Source organism: Amblyomma maculatum, chromosome 2 (genome assembly GCF_055883805.1).
Source record: "Amblyomma maculatum isolate TAMU_Amacu chromosome 2, ASM5588380v1, whole genome shotgun sequence".
Classification (NCBI taxonomy): domain Eukaryota; kingdom Metazoa; phylum Arthropoda; class Arachnida; order Ixodida; family Ixodidae; genus Amblyomma; species Amblyomma maculatum.
In genome coordinates, this window is record NC_139345.1 from 201823797 (window position 1) to 201840535 (window position 16739).

At 47.9% G+C, this 16739-nt stretch overlaps 1 protein-coding gene across 2 annotated transcripts in view; it reads right to left on the reverse strand.

Moving 5' to 3' along the window:
• LOC146201073 (4'-phosphopantetheine phosphatase-like) overlaps positions 1-13418 on the reverse strand; it is a 177150-nt gene extending 163732 nt beyond the window's left edge. For both annotated transcript variants that reach the window (XM_084595616.1, XM_084595617.1), the window contains exon 1: positions 12951-13418. In XM_084595616.1, the coding sequence (XP_084451742.1) occupies positions 12951-13110 (160 nt within the window). In that variant the 5' untranslated portion in view covers positions 13111-13418. The remainder of the gene's footprint in view (positions 1-12950) is intronic.
• Between the last annotated feature and the right edge of the window lie 3321 nt (positions 13419-16739).

A 16739-nucleotide genomic window follows, 5' to 3' on the forward strand; every position in this document is an offset into this window, starting at 1 on the left:
TAGCAGTGTGGTTGCTATCCTTGTAATTGCTATTTCTAAACGCTTAAAATAAATGTGTAAAATATTGCACATTGCCCTTTTAAGCAATTTATTCCGCACTACGCTTAAGAACCGTAGAATTTCCTCACGGCCTATTTTTGCCAGTTTTTCTTGCCTGATAACTAAAAACAGGGAAGAACGCTCGTTGAAAGGCACGAACAGTGCTGCGTAGTACGAATTGCCCTGGACGCTGGCAGTGAATGATGTGCTAAAATAAAGCGAATTAACCGTTCTCTTCTATCAGCCATACATATATGAGATACAATTTGCCAGCTTTTCTGCTCGATGCTGCTTATGGAGCACGCACGAGCAGAGGCTACTTCCGACGGCGCTCGAAATTGTGGTTTAGTTTTTGCTTAACTTGTTCTTCTGTGATACCGAATGACAAATTTCCTTTCATTTTAAGCCATGCAGAGGTTGCAGTGCACGAAGTTTTACATCCAGCACCGCAGTACATATTACCGGTAATTTTAGTGGTTTTTTGAAAATATTTAGCGGATTTTTAGTGGAATTTGAGACTGGTTTGCCGGAATGCTAGAAAACAGAGGTGGCAACAGTGCTCCCCCTGGCGTCCCTTTTCTTTCCAATTCGTCGAAAGTGACGTCAGAGCTTCTCACTTCCTTTCTTATCGCGGAGTGGGTAACATCGCGTATCACGCACGCAGCCGGGAAAAGACCGACGCGGCGAAAATGGACCTTCCAAAACGGACCACATGCCGGCTGCCAACAGGAAAGAGCATGCGACACCCCACGCGGCTGTCGCTCAGTTCCCCGCTTGACACCCGTGCCGCTCACTGTGGCTGCAGAGACAGAAATACGGTCCGGGTTTCTGTCCTACCCGTGAACAATCCCACAATGCAAAAAAAAAGAAATAGAGACGCGTCCAACCTTACAAGACCGTTTAGCAAATGAACCTTCGTCCACATTTTGGGCGAGGCATGTGTCCCGTGTAAGCCAGCAATGCGAGAACAGGACTGGATTAGGAAAAATAGGCGTCCTGGGCTAAAAGTGCATGTAACCCCCCCCCCCCCCCCCCCCCCCCCCCCCCCTTTTTTTTTTTTCCTTTTCGTCGGTCCTTGCTCACTTCAAACTACACTTCTAAAATATGCCCCATTTCATTTCATCTGCACTAAACTAAAAAAAAAAATGACCTGATGTAATAATTGTGACTAGTGTGAGATTGCTGGGTTAGTTTGGCAGCACGCAGAACACAAACGCAGTCATAACAGTCAGACACAGGTGGTGGTGAAACATTTATTATATTACGTAGAGGTATATACACAAGGTCGGATGCCTAGACAGGCACTCCATTGGCGTTTGCCGCAGCCCGGGCGCGCTGCGTTAAGACCTTTTGGGTCTCCAGGGTGCAGCAGCCGGACAGGGTCGCCTCCCAGTTCTCTCGTGTGGGGCTGGGCACAGGGGGCAAAGATGCATTTTTCTGGCAGGCCCACACCATGTGGTAGGTGTCAGACACCTCCCCACAGTGCGAGCACAGCCCGTCGAATTGCGGATCAAAATGTTTTAGAGTAGCCGGGCACAACATTGTATTAGTGAGCAGGCGCAGGAGCACCCACTCCTTAGCCTCCCAGCCCTTTGCAGAGGTAACCTCACTCTGAAACCGACTATTTTCCTCCCCTAAAGCGACAGAAAAGAACTGATGAAACTATTTGAGAAATTAAGGGCGATAGGCATGGTGATGGTGGGAAAAGATTTTCAACCTTATCTCATGCGTGGTTTCTATTACATATTTTCAATATTGCCCACCGCCACAGGATGGAGGGGTTGACAGGAAACCACTAAAAGCTTCACCGATAGGAGCCTTGCGCTGCCCAGGGTGCGCCGCGAAAACGGTGCTAAAAAGCGCCCCCTAGGCGTCTGCTGGGTAGTACAAATCCCCGGCGTATGCATTCGAATGCATGGAGTCAGTATGGATCCACCGCTTTAATTTTTATTATGTATGAATTACAATGAATTTAAGGCGCTGAAAATTCTTTTAGGGCTGTCACGACGTAAACGAAGGCAATAAATAATCCAACGGTCAGGCATTGTACGGCATGCAGCAATCGGAGGCGAAGTCTCGGCGCGCTGCCAGTCTATATAGCCAGGCGAGTGTCGCGCGAATTCGCGGAGCTCTACGAAAGCTTTGCACGCAGCTGAGCTTAAGCAAGTTAATTCACGAGAAACCACAACACGGATAGGCAGCGTAAATAACCCCTCCGAGGCACAAAAAGTCCTTCCGATGGGCACCGTGAGCCGGCCGTGCACGGGCCGTTGGGGTTTGCGTTCAATGCATGCATGTGAGCTTGTAAGTTGATCCTAAGCTGGTTTTTGCTTTTTACGCACCGTTTAGCTGACAAGTGATACTCGTAATGTTTGGAAGTACAGTCCACGTACTGGAAAGTCTCCCAGAAAGCTGAAGCTGGGACTGCAGATCCGTTCGAATTACACCGCGGCAGGCGCTTCTGTTCGTCGTTAGGTGCAGATATCAGAAGGCACGCTGACCTCGTTTTACCGCTCAACTGACACATGATTTATGTGTTTGCACCTCTCGAGCCAAAAGTTTTGCCTGTTAGGGACATGGCATATTAGAATCGGCGCTCTATCAGATCAAGAACGCGCAGTACATGACCGAAATGCTATTTTCTGCTGCTTAGTAATTATAAATACGCCCCAAATGATGTCTATTACTGTTTTCTTTTGAAAGTGAATGGCTGCTTTCATCGAGATAGCAAACGTTTTCAGTAAACTCTAGTTTATCGTCCTCACCTTTCGTTGCTTGAGGCACGTGCAGTTCTTACTTGCACAGCTGCCGAAAACAGTAGCATAACGGACGGTTTCGCTCTAGATCACAAATAAACACGCGTATAAGCTGCACTCTATATATTTCAGCTCTGAGCCGGCGGAGAGGCCAGCTTGGAGCGAACGCGGTTTCTCTAACCAGTGCATGCAGGCACATGACCGCCCGTACCAATCGCACCGTAGCCCCGTTTCGTGCGGCTTGAAAGAAGGCAGTAGAGTTGAACAATGAAATTGTTAACTTGTCCTGGTACCCTTAAACGCAAGCAAAAAAAAAAAAAAAAAAAAAAGCAGCGGGGTGACCATGTTTCGGGACGGATGGTATACGGCAAGATCAATGCCGCATGCTTAGAACATTTCGCCGGAAGGCAGCCGCAGCGTTTCTTCTTCTTTTTTTTAATGTTAGGCTACTGCTGGTTCACAACGATGTCCATGAATCATGACGACTCTTTTAACGCTCACGAAGCGGCAAAAAGAAGCAAGAATCGACGTAGAAAGCCTGCGAGATATGCGCTGCAGCATAGGCAGAGCCGACGTTCATTCATTCATTCATTCATAAACCTTTATTCATGAGGATGACCTGAGGCCTAGAGGGGAAGGGGGTGGGTTAGGTGAGGTTGAGGGCGCCAGACTCCGACATGAAGTCTAGCAGGGCACTAAGCTTGCGCTTGGCGTTGGTATTGGGGGCTGTCCAGTCTTCGTAACTCTGAATGTGGTGAGCAGATGTGTAGCGTGCGCGGAGGCCAGCCGTGCCAGGACAGGTCCAGACCAAGTGCTGCAGGTCAACGGAGTCAGCAGGGCAGTTGGGGCAGCTGATCTTGGTTCGGCGCCATTGACTCAGGATGTCCGGTGTGTACGCTGCACCGGCTCGCGCCTTGTGAGTTAGAAATTGGGCTGGACGAGAGAGGCCGGAAGGGATCGGAGGATTAATACCGGGGACAAGGTCCCGCAACAAACCCCTCCGCTCATGTTTAAGCCGCGTGATTACAGAGTCCGGTATGATGAAGGAGACGGGAGAACAGTAAGGATGGTCCGAGTTGGACGGGCCCACATCAAGGCTACGCCGGCGGTCTTCCTCTAGCTGCGCGCCAGCGGCCTCGTGGGCCATTCTGTTCCCAGTTCCTTGTGCGTGATGTCCAGGTGTCCAATGAATTCGTACCGAGACTTGTGAGGTCTCTCGCAGGTATCGGCAGCGCTCTTTGATGCTGTGTTGTACTGAGGTCTTGTAAGAACGGGCTTGCAGGGTTTTTATAGCCTCTTGACTGTCGGTGTAGATGTGGATGAAACGATCTGTTCCTTCGGTGCAGTGTTGAAGGGCCTCGTCGATGGCTGTTAGTTCGAGTTCAGTTGCGGACCAGTACCTGCGACCACTGGCTAGTAGCGTGCAGCTGTGAACCCTCTTGGTAGTAAGCGGTGGTTGCAAACGTGATGCCGGTGTCATCGTCATGATATAGGGCGTCGTCGGTATAAATGCGGAGACCGATGTGCTGGTCTTGTGTATCAATTATGTGGCGTTGTCGGTGATCTCTTCCTGGCCCTTTGGTGTTGGTCAGTCAGGCTTTTCTTGGCTGCCACGAGGCGGCGCCACCCTACTCAAAACTCCAGCGCAAGGTCCCTATACTATTAGCAAGTGCACACTACTTACCTGAAAGGGACCTCTGAGAATGGTAAGGGAATCCCTGTTCTTGCAGCTAGACAGGGCCTCTCATATTGCTGAACAATTAAAAGATAAGCGACACTAGACGGGTGCCCTATCTCTCTGTTTGTTTGTTTTTTTCTCTCTTCGTAGCAGTTGCTCATAAGTTCCGTTATTTTCGGTTGCATATATAAAGCAGGTTAGAATAAATAGCCCCCCTCCCCTTTACCCTTGGAGACGAGGCCCTGGGCTGCAGTATTCTTAGCAGCCCCCCTCCTCCTTAATCTAGGGTTGCTTGAGAAGAGCTTGAAATAACCGCCAAAGATGCCCTGCTGTCTTCGAAGAGAATTTCTACACCGTCGAGATAAGTCTGACATCGCCTGATGACCTCCTCGGAAGAGTCACTCATTCACCGCCTGGTACATCGGCCATTCGCTAGTACGAGCTTATCAGTTACTCGGCCGAGAAAGGACTTGTCTTCCTGAAAATCTGGCGTCGGTGTTGTGGGCGCAAAAATCACGGGCAGATTGTAATTGGCAGATGCCAGGTGTTGTGCGACGTCACGAGAGCAACTTTCTTTGAGATGACAGGGGAACGAAATCCGGGTGCCTTGCATTGCGCACACGTTCGATAAAGCTTGGTTAGATGTATAGGGTGTCGGGTAGCTATGCGCACGCCGTAGAATGCTTCTCTCATGTAAACCGTCGAATCCTCAAAGTTCAAACTTCGCACAGAAATGACATTTGGTCGTCGGCATTTTTCGTGTCAAAGATAGATAGATGGTGTTATTGAAAGGAAAGGCAGAGAGGTTGGCCGGGATGATTAAAATCTGGCCTGCTACACTGCACTGGGGAAGGGAAGAAAAAGAAGATCATGATGGGTGACGATGTGGGAGAAGGCATATGAAATATATATATACGGCAGCTTGCTTTAAAGACGCGATTCAAGTCCAGTGGCGCACAAAAAAACGGCAAAGAGCCCGCACTGCCTGGACACCCTTCCCCTTGTCCTGCCAAGCACCCAGCAGCAGTTCCTTCGACAGAGGTCTCTAGTCCAAAAGCTTCAAGGAAGCAGCTAGCACACTCATTTCGCACGCATACACCGGGCACACCAATAATATATGGTCCACAGTCTCTTGGATGCCACAAGTTGAACATTCCGGCGAGTCCACCTGTCCAATTAAATGTAAGTACCTGCGCGTGAAAGCCACGTTTAAACGAAGTCTATGTAGTAAGCATGCCTGATGACGCAGAATATCACGCGGAACATAAAATTTCAATGTTCGATCGAGCTTTAATTAAACGAATGTGTCGGGCGTCTGGCTGGGCCCAGTAAGCTGCTGTAGCATTCTTCATAGCGTTCGTAAGAAGGCACGTCGTATCCGCTGTTGAAAAAGGCACAGCTGTTTGGAGGCCATTGCTGAGTGCACATTTCGCTGCAACATCGGCCTGTTCATTTCCATGGAGCCCGTAGTGGGCAGGGATACACTGACACATTATCCTGTGACCTTGCAGTATGGCAGATGTGAGGAGCTCCCTAATGTTAAGTGCCAGAGACTGGTAGGCAGTGTGACGTAACAAATTTTCCAAAATTTGCAATGCAGTATTTGAATCCGTGAATATACACCATTTTTGAGGTGGTTGCCCACATATGTAGCGAATAGATTCCCGAATGACTACAAGTTCAGCAGCATTTGATGTAGAAGTATGTCCCAAAGGGAAATGTAGAGTCGTTTTCTGAGCTGGTATGACCACAGCTGCAGCGGATGCCTGTGCTGACACAGATCCGTCGGTGTATACGTGAATATAATTAGGATATTCTGACCAAATGTGCGCCAGAGTAAGTTGTTTGAGACCACTAAGCGGCACCATTGATTTCTTTAGTATTCCGAGAACATGAAGGTGCACCAAAGGTTTATCCATCGCCCATGGTGGTTAGGCGGGACGATATGGGAGGGCATATCCTGTCGGTACTTGCGACTGATGGCAGCGCAGTGCACTTGTAAAACTGCAGTCCGGCCGCTCGTCCAGAATCGTGCTCAGTGGATGAAAACTGTGTCTTGTAAGTGCTCGTAAATATACACGAAGTGGTTCGTGTGACAAGTATATGGATATTCGGCGACTATGCGCCTCTTCAATTGTGCCTTTGTTAGAGGTGCATCTGGGCAGTCCAAGGAATATTTTCAGTGCCTGCGCTTACACGCTCTCTAAAGTCTGCAAGCAGGGGACGCTCATGTTGAGTACTGGGAGACTGTACCGGATGTAGCCAAGAAACAGTCTCGTAAAGCCGTAGTAAAGAGCGTTCAGTTTGACCCCATTTGATGCCAGCTATGAAACGAAGTACAGTCTTTGTCAAAAGTATACGGCCCAGGGGTTTTCCTTCTAAGCCCCGTAACGGGGCTCGTATCACAACACTGGCGTTCAATATCTTATAGATGACAAAGCTCGTCCTCATTCTGCTCTTGCTTACATTCATGTTCCAATATGGCTACCAGGCGCTGCGTTACAGGGCCTAGAAGCGAAACCCTTGGGCCGTATATTTTTGACAAAGACTGTACATGGCAAAAATTGATTAGCCTTTTTTTCACCATATTAATATGTTTCGGCCAAGATAGTCGGTGGTCAATAATTACTCCCAAGAATTTGTGCCTGGAGACGAACGGTATTACGACTCCATGAAGAGTAATCGGGTAGCGGCTAACTCATTTTCCAGTAAATGCGATCGCTGCACTTTTCTGCCGCTAAAAACAAACCTTGACGCCGTAAGTACATCGATGTCAATGACACAGCTCATTGCAATCGCGCCCATAGTTGTGGCCGAGTCGAACCAGAAGCCCAGATACAGATGTCAGCATATGTGGATGTTAGTTGGCAGTTCACTCACCAGGCCAATCAGCGCAACGTTAATTAAAGTTGGGCTGAGGACTCCTCCCTGTGGAACTCCTCGACCGACCTGATAGTGGGTAGTATCTCCATGAGGCGTAGTCATGTAAACAGAGCGGCCATTGAGATAGCTCACAATCCACAAGTACAGCCGGCCACCAACTCCCACGTCGGCAAGTCCATCAAGAACAGCATCATGGAGGACGTTGTCGTAAGCTCCCTTTATATCTAAAAAGCCAGCAGCTACTAGCCAGCGGTGACGCTTTTCGCGTTCTACTGTCGCCACAAGGTCGATGACGCTGTCGATGGAAGAGCGTCCCTGGCGAAGTCCAATCATAATATTCGGATAAAGATCATTACTCTCTAGAAACCACTCGTCTTGCCAGCACCATTCATTCCATAACTTCTCCAACACAGCTTGCTAGAGCAACTGGCCGGTATGAGATAAGTTCGAGAGGGGGCTTTCCAGGCTTCAAAAGAGCAAACTAGCAGTGTTCAGGAACAGTACTAGAAGCCCATATATCATTGAAGTAATTAAGTAGCGCATTTCGACCATCTTTGCCTAGGTTTGACAAGGTTGAATTAGTAATCCCGTCAGGACCAGGTGCAGATGAATGCCGACAAGAAGCAAGAGCGGCGTCTAATTCAGATATTGAAAAGGGCAAGTCGTATTGATAATTCGGAGAAGGTGGCGCAAAAACCTCTGAAATTGGTGAGTGGTGACTGTACCTGGTTTGTGTCCACAACCATTTTACAAAAATCTTCAGCTAAGTCAACTTCATTTCGGCGTTGATAAAGTGCCAGAGCACGAAAAGGGAGCCTTTCTTGCGGAGGTGTGCGCAAGCTTCTCGTAACATGCCAGATACGCGACAGTGGCTTACGGGGATCCAGTGATGAGTAGAACTGTCTCCAACGTTGTCGTCCTAACCTCCCCAGGTGGCGTCGTTGAGCTCGGCGAGAAAGTGCGAGATAGTAGGCAGATTTAGTTCTTCTGCACTTCCTTTCAGCCCGCCGACGGATCGCGCGAAGGCGCTTGAATTCCACGTCTATGCTGGACACTGACGCCGGCACACAAACATAGCGAGTCTTCTCACTGAGAGAAGTAATGAGGCCCTCTATTTGTGATGGTGACTGGACGTCCACGCTGGAAGTCTCCACCGATGCCTTAAAGGCGGGCCAGTCTGTGTATTGCACACGAGGCGAAGTGGCAGGTGCAAACAACTTGATGCATACGTACGTTGGTATGTGATCACTCCCATGTGTTTTCACATCACTACACCAAGAAACAGAGGGATGGAGGCTTCTGGAAACAAACGCCACATCCAAGCAGCTGCTGTAGGTTGTTCTGCGTAGAAACGTCGGTGAGCCGTTCATGTCAAATTTGTTACCGCTACTTGCCTAAATCGATCGGAAGGAGTCGCATATTCGCCTCTTCCGCGCCAACAGCGAAGCAAAAACAAGCGGCTGTCCCAGCAATGGTACTGGTACTGCCATCTTGTTGCCTTCCAAGCCATAGCCTCCTTTCCAAGCTCAAAAATATTCATTGCTATACACAAAGAAAACTATTCATACTTGTGCGGTTTTGGTCAAACTGAGTATTGGTGATCATCAGTGATAAATAAGTTGATAAAGTTCTTCAATCAGCCTACAAAACAACCCAATTCGCGTACCTTATTCGCCAAATGTCCCCCAAAGGCCATTTTTATAATAATAATAATGCAAAATATGAATTTGGAGGAATCAGCTGTACGGCGCGCAAATAATTGCGCAATGCGCTGTATATGATGCGGTCTTTTGCATAACGTGGCAGCTTACAACCGTGTGCTGCAGAGAGTATTTAAGCGGTAACAGAGGTAAACATGAAGGGAATAGTCATTAAGCAAGTTTAAAAGTGGATGTACGCTAACGAGAATCCACAAAGGAAGCCGCAAACGAAAAGCTATGTGAACGCTGTTGCGTCAGCCTGCAATGATTAAACGAACCGCTGGTGACATCTTTACGGGAACTAGCGGTAAGCAAGCTTGCATCTCCCAGGTCGTGGCTTCTTTTGCGCATTCACTTTTACGGCGAAAAGACAATATGTCATGTGGGTGAAGCCAAAACGGGAATGCAAAATGTGAGGCCGCAAGGGTTAGCTATGACTTCCTCTAACGACACGCTTCAGGCGTCCACGGAGAAAGTGTGACAGATGGGCAGACACGGCTCCTTTCTCGCCCTTAAATCAATTAGTAGGGCGTGTACTATGGCAATGCTCGTTAAAGATCCTCAGGTGGTCGAAATTACTCCGCAGCACTCCCTTACCGCGCGTCTTTCTCTCTTTTTCACCTTCACCCCCACATTCCTCCCTTCCCTCAAGGCGCGGGTGAGGTGTCCTGCACACTCCCTATACCCGCGCTCTGCACAGGAGTGGGGGGCTCTGTGCGCCTGAGTTCAGCAGAGTGCTTTAGGCATGTCTTTCAGCTTGTCTGGAGGGGCCCGTGACTCTTGCCAACAGAGCCAGATCAATACCTCCTAGAGAAGGTGATGGCCGCAAGGGCACCGTGCATATAATTCTATAAAATAAGTCGAGTTTTTTCTTTTTTTTTTGTTGTTTTACTCCTGTGTGGTATAATTCTGCCTTTCTTGCTGCTGTTGTCAGGCCAGTCCGGTATAGTGGTGCTGTAGTTACGTTTGACGTATTTCCAGCGTTTCTCTTACCGAGCCTTTTCGGATTAATATAACTTGGTTTAGTGACGGACGTCTTTGGCATCAGAATAAGTTCTCTAGCTTTTTTCTTTTCTTTTGTTTTGCTTAGGTTATACCCTTCCTTCTCTTTTTTTCTCTCTCTTGTGTTGGTGTATCAGCACTTTCTCTATTTTATTTTTGGTTCATTCTTTTGCTCCTGATTATAGCTTTTCTCTCTATTTGTTGATTTGAGCACCAACAATTACAATGTTAACGGCGACTGCCAAATTTCTGTTCTTTGTTCCGATTTTATTGCTATTTAATTTCCCTTTTGTTATGGACTGTCCTGTTCACTATTTTTATCCGGTCCCACTTTTTTCCTGTTTTGTGTTCTGTACGTCTCTCTCTTCACCGTATGTTTTGTCATTTTTTTGTATATGCGTTGTTTTGCTGCTGTTCTTTGGTTTTCCGCTCCTGTTTCCTGGTTTTGCCTTATTTGCAGGTCTGTATGCTGGCTTCTGGTGGTTTTTCTTATTTTTCTTCTCCTTCTGGCTAGCGTGGACCTGTTCGAGACTCGGATCTAGTTTTGTTTTCCTCTTTTTTATCTTTCATATGATAATTTTTATTTCCTTGTATTAAAAAGTTCTTTTTAGCTTTTGCTTCTTTTTATTTATTTTTAATTGGCTTTAAGCCCTCCAAAACATTTGCTGTCTGGCTCCCTATCCTTTTCTTTTTTTTTTTAGCTGTTCGAGAGGACAAATAAAATGGTAAAATGGTGAAGTATACACGGAAATGAGTGACTTTACAGCGGCTTTCCTCTCCTGTAAACTAATCATTAATTTAGGGCGCGTAAAAAAATAAATTATATTTACAGATGATGGCAAATAATAATTAATGACGATAATTAAGGATAGCGGTATATCAAAGTAAAGATTACAAAAATGTCGCAGCAGCGTTAATGTTTTCGCATTCTCCCAATGCAGTTTTTGCAGTGACACTAAAGTTTTTCTTCTCTTTCTTGGAAGGTCTCTCACCTACACAGATCCCCATACAGTTTATTATTTCAACGTAGTGTCAACCCCAGTCGGTTTATTACAGGAGAGGACAATACATCGGATTCCAACACATTAAAAAAAAAAAAATACACAGCGCATTAGACGCAGACACTATAAGAAACAACAGGAACAAAAGACTGCCTTTTCGACAAGTCCAACACAATTGTAAAACGATGACTGAGCAAAAATAGACGGATGCAATTCACCCGTCTATTACTCTAACTTGACATGTATGGAGATCAGCAATACTATACACGAAGGGATGACATCATTTTTGTTCACTGACATCATTTCCCCAAAGAAAAGCAAAAGTATGGAAGGCCATAATTTCTTCCTTTTTTTTTTCCCCTTTTTTTTTTCCAAGGGGAAAGGGGGGGGGGGGGGGGGGGGGGGTAGGTGCGGTCACTTTTCGATGGAGACGAAAAGCAAGAAGCCCGAGCGCTGTGTGATGTCAGTGCACGTTAATAAACCCAGGCAGGCGAAGTTTCCGGACTCCTCCACTATGACGTCCCTCATACCCTATATCGCTTTGGGGCGTTAAACCTCATAAGCCAGTCAAGCAGGAATACAAACACAGTCATAATGTCTTCATCAAAATCTTGGAGCCCATGAAGTCTGCTCCTAAGCCGCTCTTTGCGGCTAATACAGCGAAGCGCTCAAAATCACAAAGGACGAGGAGGGAACAGGACAATAGCGCACTTTAAACCTGTTCCCTCCTCGTCTTTTGTGATTTTGAGCGCTTCACTGTATTAACTATGAACCAACACGCCCAAAAATTTTCCCTTCTGCTTTGCGGCTAGCAATACATCCCCGGTATTCCGCACCTCCTGTGATACGAATACTTGTGGCCGCGCCCCCTCCAGCAGCGTTGGCCTCTCGGCTACACTAAAGGAGCCCATGCGATACACGGCTAAGAAGCAAACCCACTGGGCTCTACATTCATCTGTGTGAGGTTTTCGAAAATGTGCTAAAAGTAATGTCACCGTGCCCGCACCGCCTAAGGGAATAACGGGCTTCCTCTAAGTGGGGCCGTACTTGTGGTGTCATGGGTGAGAAGGATGTGATTGTAAAACAGAAGAGACTATCACCGAAAACGAGCAGAAACCATCACCAGCGCAGCCCCGGCCCAGGGAACAAGTTGACAGCTTCTCTTGGAGCCCTTTTCTCTTTTTTTTTTTCTTGATTCCTTTCTCATTCTGTTTGTTCTGCTTGGCTTCTAGGTAGTGGCCATGTCTAGGTAATGTCTTTTCAGTAACTCACGGACACTGCTGGTCAACGTGAGCGCGCAGAATGATTGAACGCCAAAGAAAACAAAAAAAAATGCAAAGAAAGAAACACGCCTACGCAACTGAAGCAAAACTGTTGTCAAGTGCCTGGCACTGTCGCCGTTTGGTTGAGTCAGGCCCGAGCTGTCCCCACGACAATCTGAATATGTCTCCGTGAATCATTTCAGCACGATCAACAGGCGCCAGTGCAAGAGAGACCACACATACATATGATGGGTGAACCGCGATACGCCAGCCGCGACTGAAACGCGGCGTCCGCCGACGAGGAGGAAGCGAACGGCACCCCCTTGCGCTAGTGGGGAAGCGGCGAGGCTGCCGGCTGGACACGCGGAAACGAGCAGCCCACATCGCGAGCGTTTTCTTTCTCTGCGTTGCGTCGCGAAGCTGTGACCTGTGTGGGTCGATACCGCTGCTACCGGGTAAAGTTGCACAGCTAACAGCAAGCTGCGCAGTTGCAGCTGAACCGAAAACAAATTGTGCGAGACACAGCGAAACACGCACGGAGCAGCGGAGTTGTTTCGGCGCTCATCTAAGGAGCGATCACTCACGACCGCAGAACAGCTGGAGTGTTCCGTCAGGTCAGCTCACCTTACCTATGTCAATGGCGAATCGCTTGGCGTTCTTGAGGTTCCGGAAGACGGCGAGCTGCTCCGGTAACTGGATGCTCCGGGCGCGCCCTTTGGTGCCTGTCGCGGCGTTGGCGGCGGCATTGTTGTCCATCGCGGACGACGGCACTGCTGGGGTTGACGGCATAGAACACAACGCTGGCGGCACTCGGGCACGGCGCGCCCGGGCTCATAGGGAACACACGGCCCGAAAACACTCACACACTACACCTTCCGCAAGCGTCGTGTGCTTCAGTGGAAACGCACTTTGATGCACCGCCGACCAGGCCAGCTGAGAGTAATCCAAGCAATGCACTGTGTTTGTACCAGAGCAAAAGCTAACTGCTTTTTCACCAGCACAGCACAACACAACGTACAACAGCGCGCGGAGTATGGGCACAACCAGCAGCCGCTGTCGACACAGCAATCACAGCTGATGTTTTCGCTGCTGCCGCTGCTCTCAAAACCCTCAAAACAGCACAAGTTTGCCGAAGTTGCGATAGCGTCGCCATCTACATTATGTTGAGGAAACTAATAGACTGCATCTCGCCACCTACTGGAGAAGCGGCGAAACTGAGCGCGCGTCGTCTTCTCTACGAGGAAACGCCGGTGAAATAACGGCATTTTCGTTTCGCAAGAGCACTTGCCACAAATAGCAGTTTTCAATTGCGACACATTCCATTGTTCGCTGTCCTCTGAATCGTCGCTACTTGTTAGCTTTTGGCAAGACCAACATCTGCTACGTCTGAGAATGTACAGTCGTGAGCAAAAGTGGTATACAACACTCAGCCAGTGACAGAGCTCGGGAAAACTGCGTAAAAATGACGCCTAGCGACAGCGCAAGAGACAGCGACAGTGACACATGCATGTGGATAAAATGGGGTTGTGCCACTATTCTTCCGATCACAGATAGATGTTGCTTGATGAAGTTGGCATGCAGTTTTCGCGAGCTCCGCCACCGGCTGAGTGTTGTATACCACTTTTGCTCACGACTGTACAAGTGGGATTCTTACACTGTGCTCAATAGATAAGTGGCCCTTACATTTTTGAACGTAGCGGGGGATAACCAAGGCAGAAAACAAGGGAGAGAGACGACACGAGCGCTAGCATCGTGTCCCTCCATTCTCTTCTGTGCTCGTTTTTTCGCCCTACGTTAATCCCCAAAATGCAAGTGCACCAACTTGCCCAGTTCAGCATCCTTGTAGCTTCTGGCTCCAGAAAATATTACGAGGGACTTAAGCGACTAAAGTAGGGAAAGGCGAAAGCCTGAGCGCCGATTTTGCTACGCAACTGTTTCTAACTAGTAATAATTTATTAAATAAATAAATAGTTCATCGATTACTTAATTAACTAATTGGTAATTACTTAGGTACATATTTATTTACTTAGCAATTAATTAATACTTGAGGCCCACACCTCTTTTTCTCTACCCCTTCCTCGCTATCCCTTTATTTCCGCCGCCCCAGTTCAGGTTCTTCAGATATCAGATAGCAGATACCGGGGCTGGCAAACATGTTTTCCTTCTTTTTGTATATATACTAAAATCACCACTACAGCACCAACAATTAATTAATAATTAATTAGTTAATTAACAGATTACTAATTTAGTCTTCAGTTCAGTTCAGTCGTTCAGTCGTGTCCGACTCTTCGTGACCCTATTGACCATGTCACGCCACGCTTTCCGGTCTCTCACTATCTTCCTAACATCACATAACTTCATCTGCAGTGCCTCGAGGATGCCATCTAACCATCGCGTTCGCTGCCTACCCCTTCTCCGGCAACCCTCAACCTTTCCCAACATCAAATCTTTCTCCAGCGACTCCTCTCTTCTCATCAGATGACCAAAGTAGCTGAGCTTTAACTTTAGAATTTGACCCTCCAATGAGCAGTCAGGGTTTATGGTCGACAATATTGACTGATTTGATCTTCTGGCAGTCCAAGGAACTCTCAAGAGTCTTCGCCAGCACCACAATTCAAACGCGTCAATTCTTCGGCGGTCAGTTAAATTATTAGTAATTGATCATTGATTGACATATGGCCACATATTGTGGTGGACCTCTATGATGTCATCCTGCCTCAGCCAATCAGAACGCCGCAAAAGCGGGACACATTTTGTCCACAACAGCATGAGCCATTAAAGGCTTTCGCCTTAGCTGCTTTTACGAGTAGCTGCAAGGAGTGGACAGCCACATAATGAGCTTGCATAAATCGATGCATGCTGGGTAATCCGCCATGTTGTCGCTGGCAGCAGACAACGCGCAGAGCAGCCAGACTGAATTGACCGAACGCCTTGTCATTCACGACAGTGCAGCAAGCAATGTTGTTGTTGTGGCTGTAGGAAGAAAGAAAAGAATTGCACGGACCTGCTACTGGCTCTGTAGCATAGCCACCTCTGCAGCCTCGTGCGGACAGAAGAGAAAATAGAAAAGAAAGGAAAAAGAAGAGGGAGAGAAAGACGCGCGCCGCAACCACAGCCGTCGTCCACCACCGAAGCAGTGTCGGATGCAATGACGGCCTACAACAGATAAAATAGGGTGGCAGGCTAGCTCCCGCCGCAAGCGGTGGGGACCTACCACTCCCAGCCCCATCAGGGCCGGGATCAGCCACCACGCGGCAACTCGTGCGCTATCCTTGCGTGCATGCAAAATTTCGGCAGATTCCTGAGGAACGTATGCGTCGACGCTGTGCCCGAAAGATCGGACGCGCTGTGTGACGCTGACCTGTTCAAACTACGCGCGGACGACTGCAGTGTGGGTTGGACTTGCGGCCACTCGTCGACATCGCCGACATGCACGATTTCTAGTTCTGGTGACTAGCCTGCAACTTGCCCGGATTGGTTTCGATGTCGCGTCTGTTGGCCAGTGCGAGCCATTCGCGTCGCTCAGAGCCTCAGCTGAAGAGCTCATTTGCCTTCTCTCACTGCTGCATTCATGTTTTTGAAATAGTGAAAAACCTGCAGTCTGATCGCGCCAGCATTACGCGACCATGTAAACGCAGCTGTGCTGCAGTAGTGGCTCTGCGCCGTCTGCTGCCAAGGACGACAACATGGTGGATTACCCAGTATAAATCGCTTCATGCAATCTCCCTATATTAGCACGAACATTTATTTGTCACAGCCGCTTGTAAATTGCTCGTCCTTTTCTAACCTTTCTGGAAAATCTCAAAGAAGTGTTACTAGTAAGAGCTTCTGAATGTTATGCGCATTCAAAAGCCGCTTTTTTTTTTTTCTTGAGTTTTATCCGACTATAATATACACTATGTTTCATTTCAATCCCATAAAACTAAAAAATATATTGTTACGATGTGGCATGCCCATGAAAACAGAAGAACAAAGGACAGAGACAAGATGTTTGATTACCATGAGATGACGTTTAATGAAATGATGCCGGGCTTAGCGCGAGCGCTCCCGTCCACGCCACTGCTCGCTTCTTCGTCTTTGCTCATCCGTAAAAATATAAAAGTGCGATAAATGCAATTTACGCGACAGTACCACGATCAGTGCTTCGAGCGGCGTCACACACGCTCTCTTTTATCCGAGAAGCCCAGCTTCCAAAGCGTGTGCAGTCACAAGTCCGGCAACTGCGGGAGACACATCTGGTAGTTTCTCGAGCAGTGATCAGGGAAGCACTAATGCACCACATTTCCCTCTCTCTTCTGATACAGAAAGCGGCTGAACTATTCAACTTAATGGGTGGTGCTGGCGCAAAATATTAATTCGAAAGCATTCCTCGCCTCATGTGGCCTGGATAGGATGTGTCTTCCCAAAAAAGAAAGAAA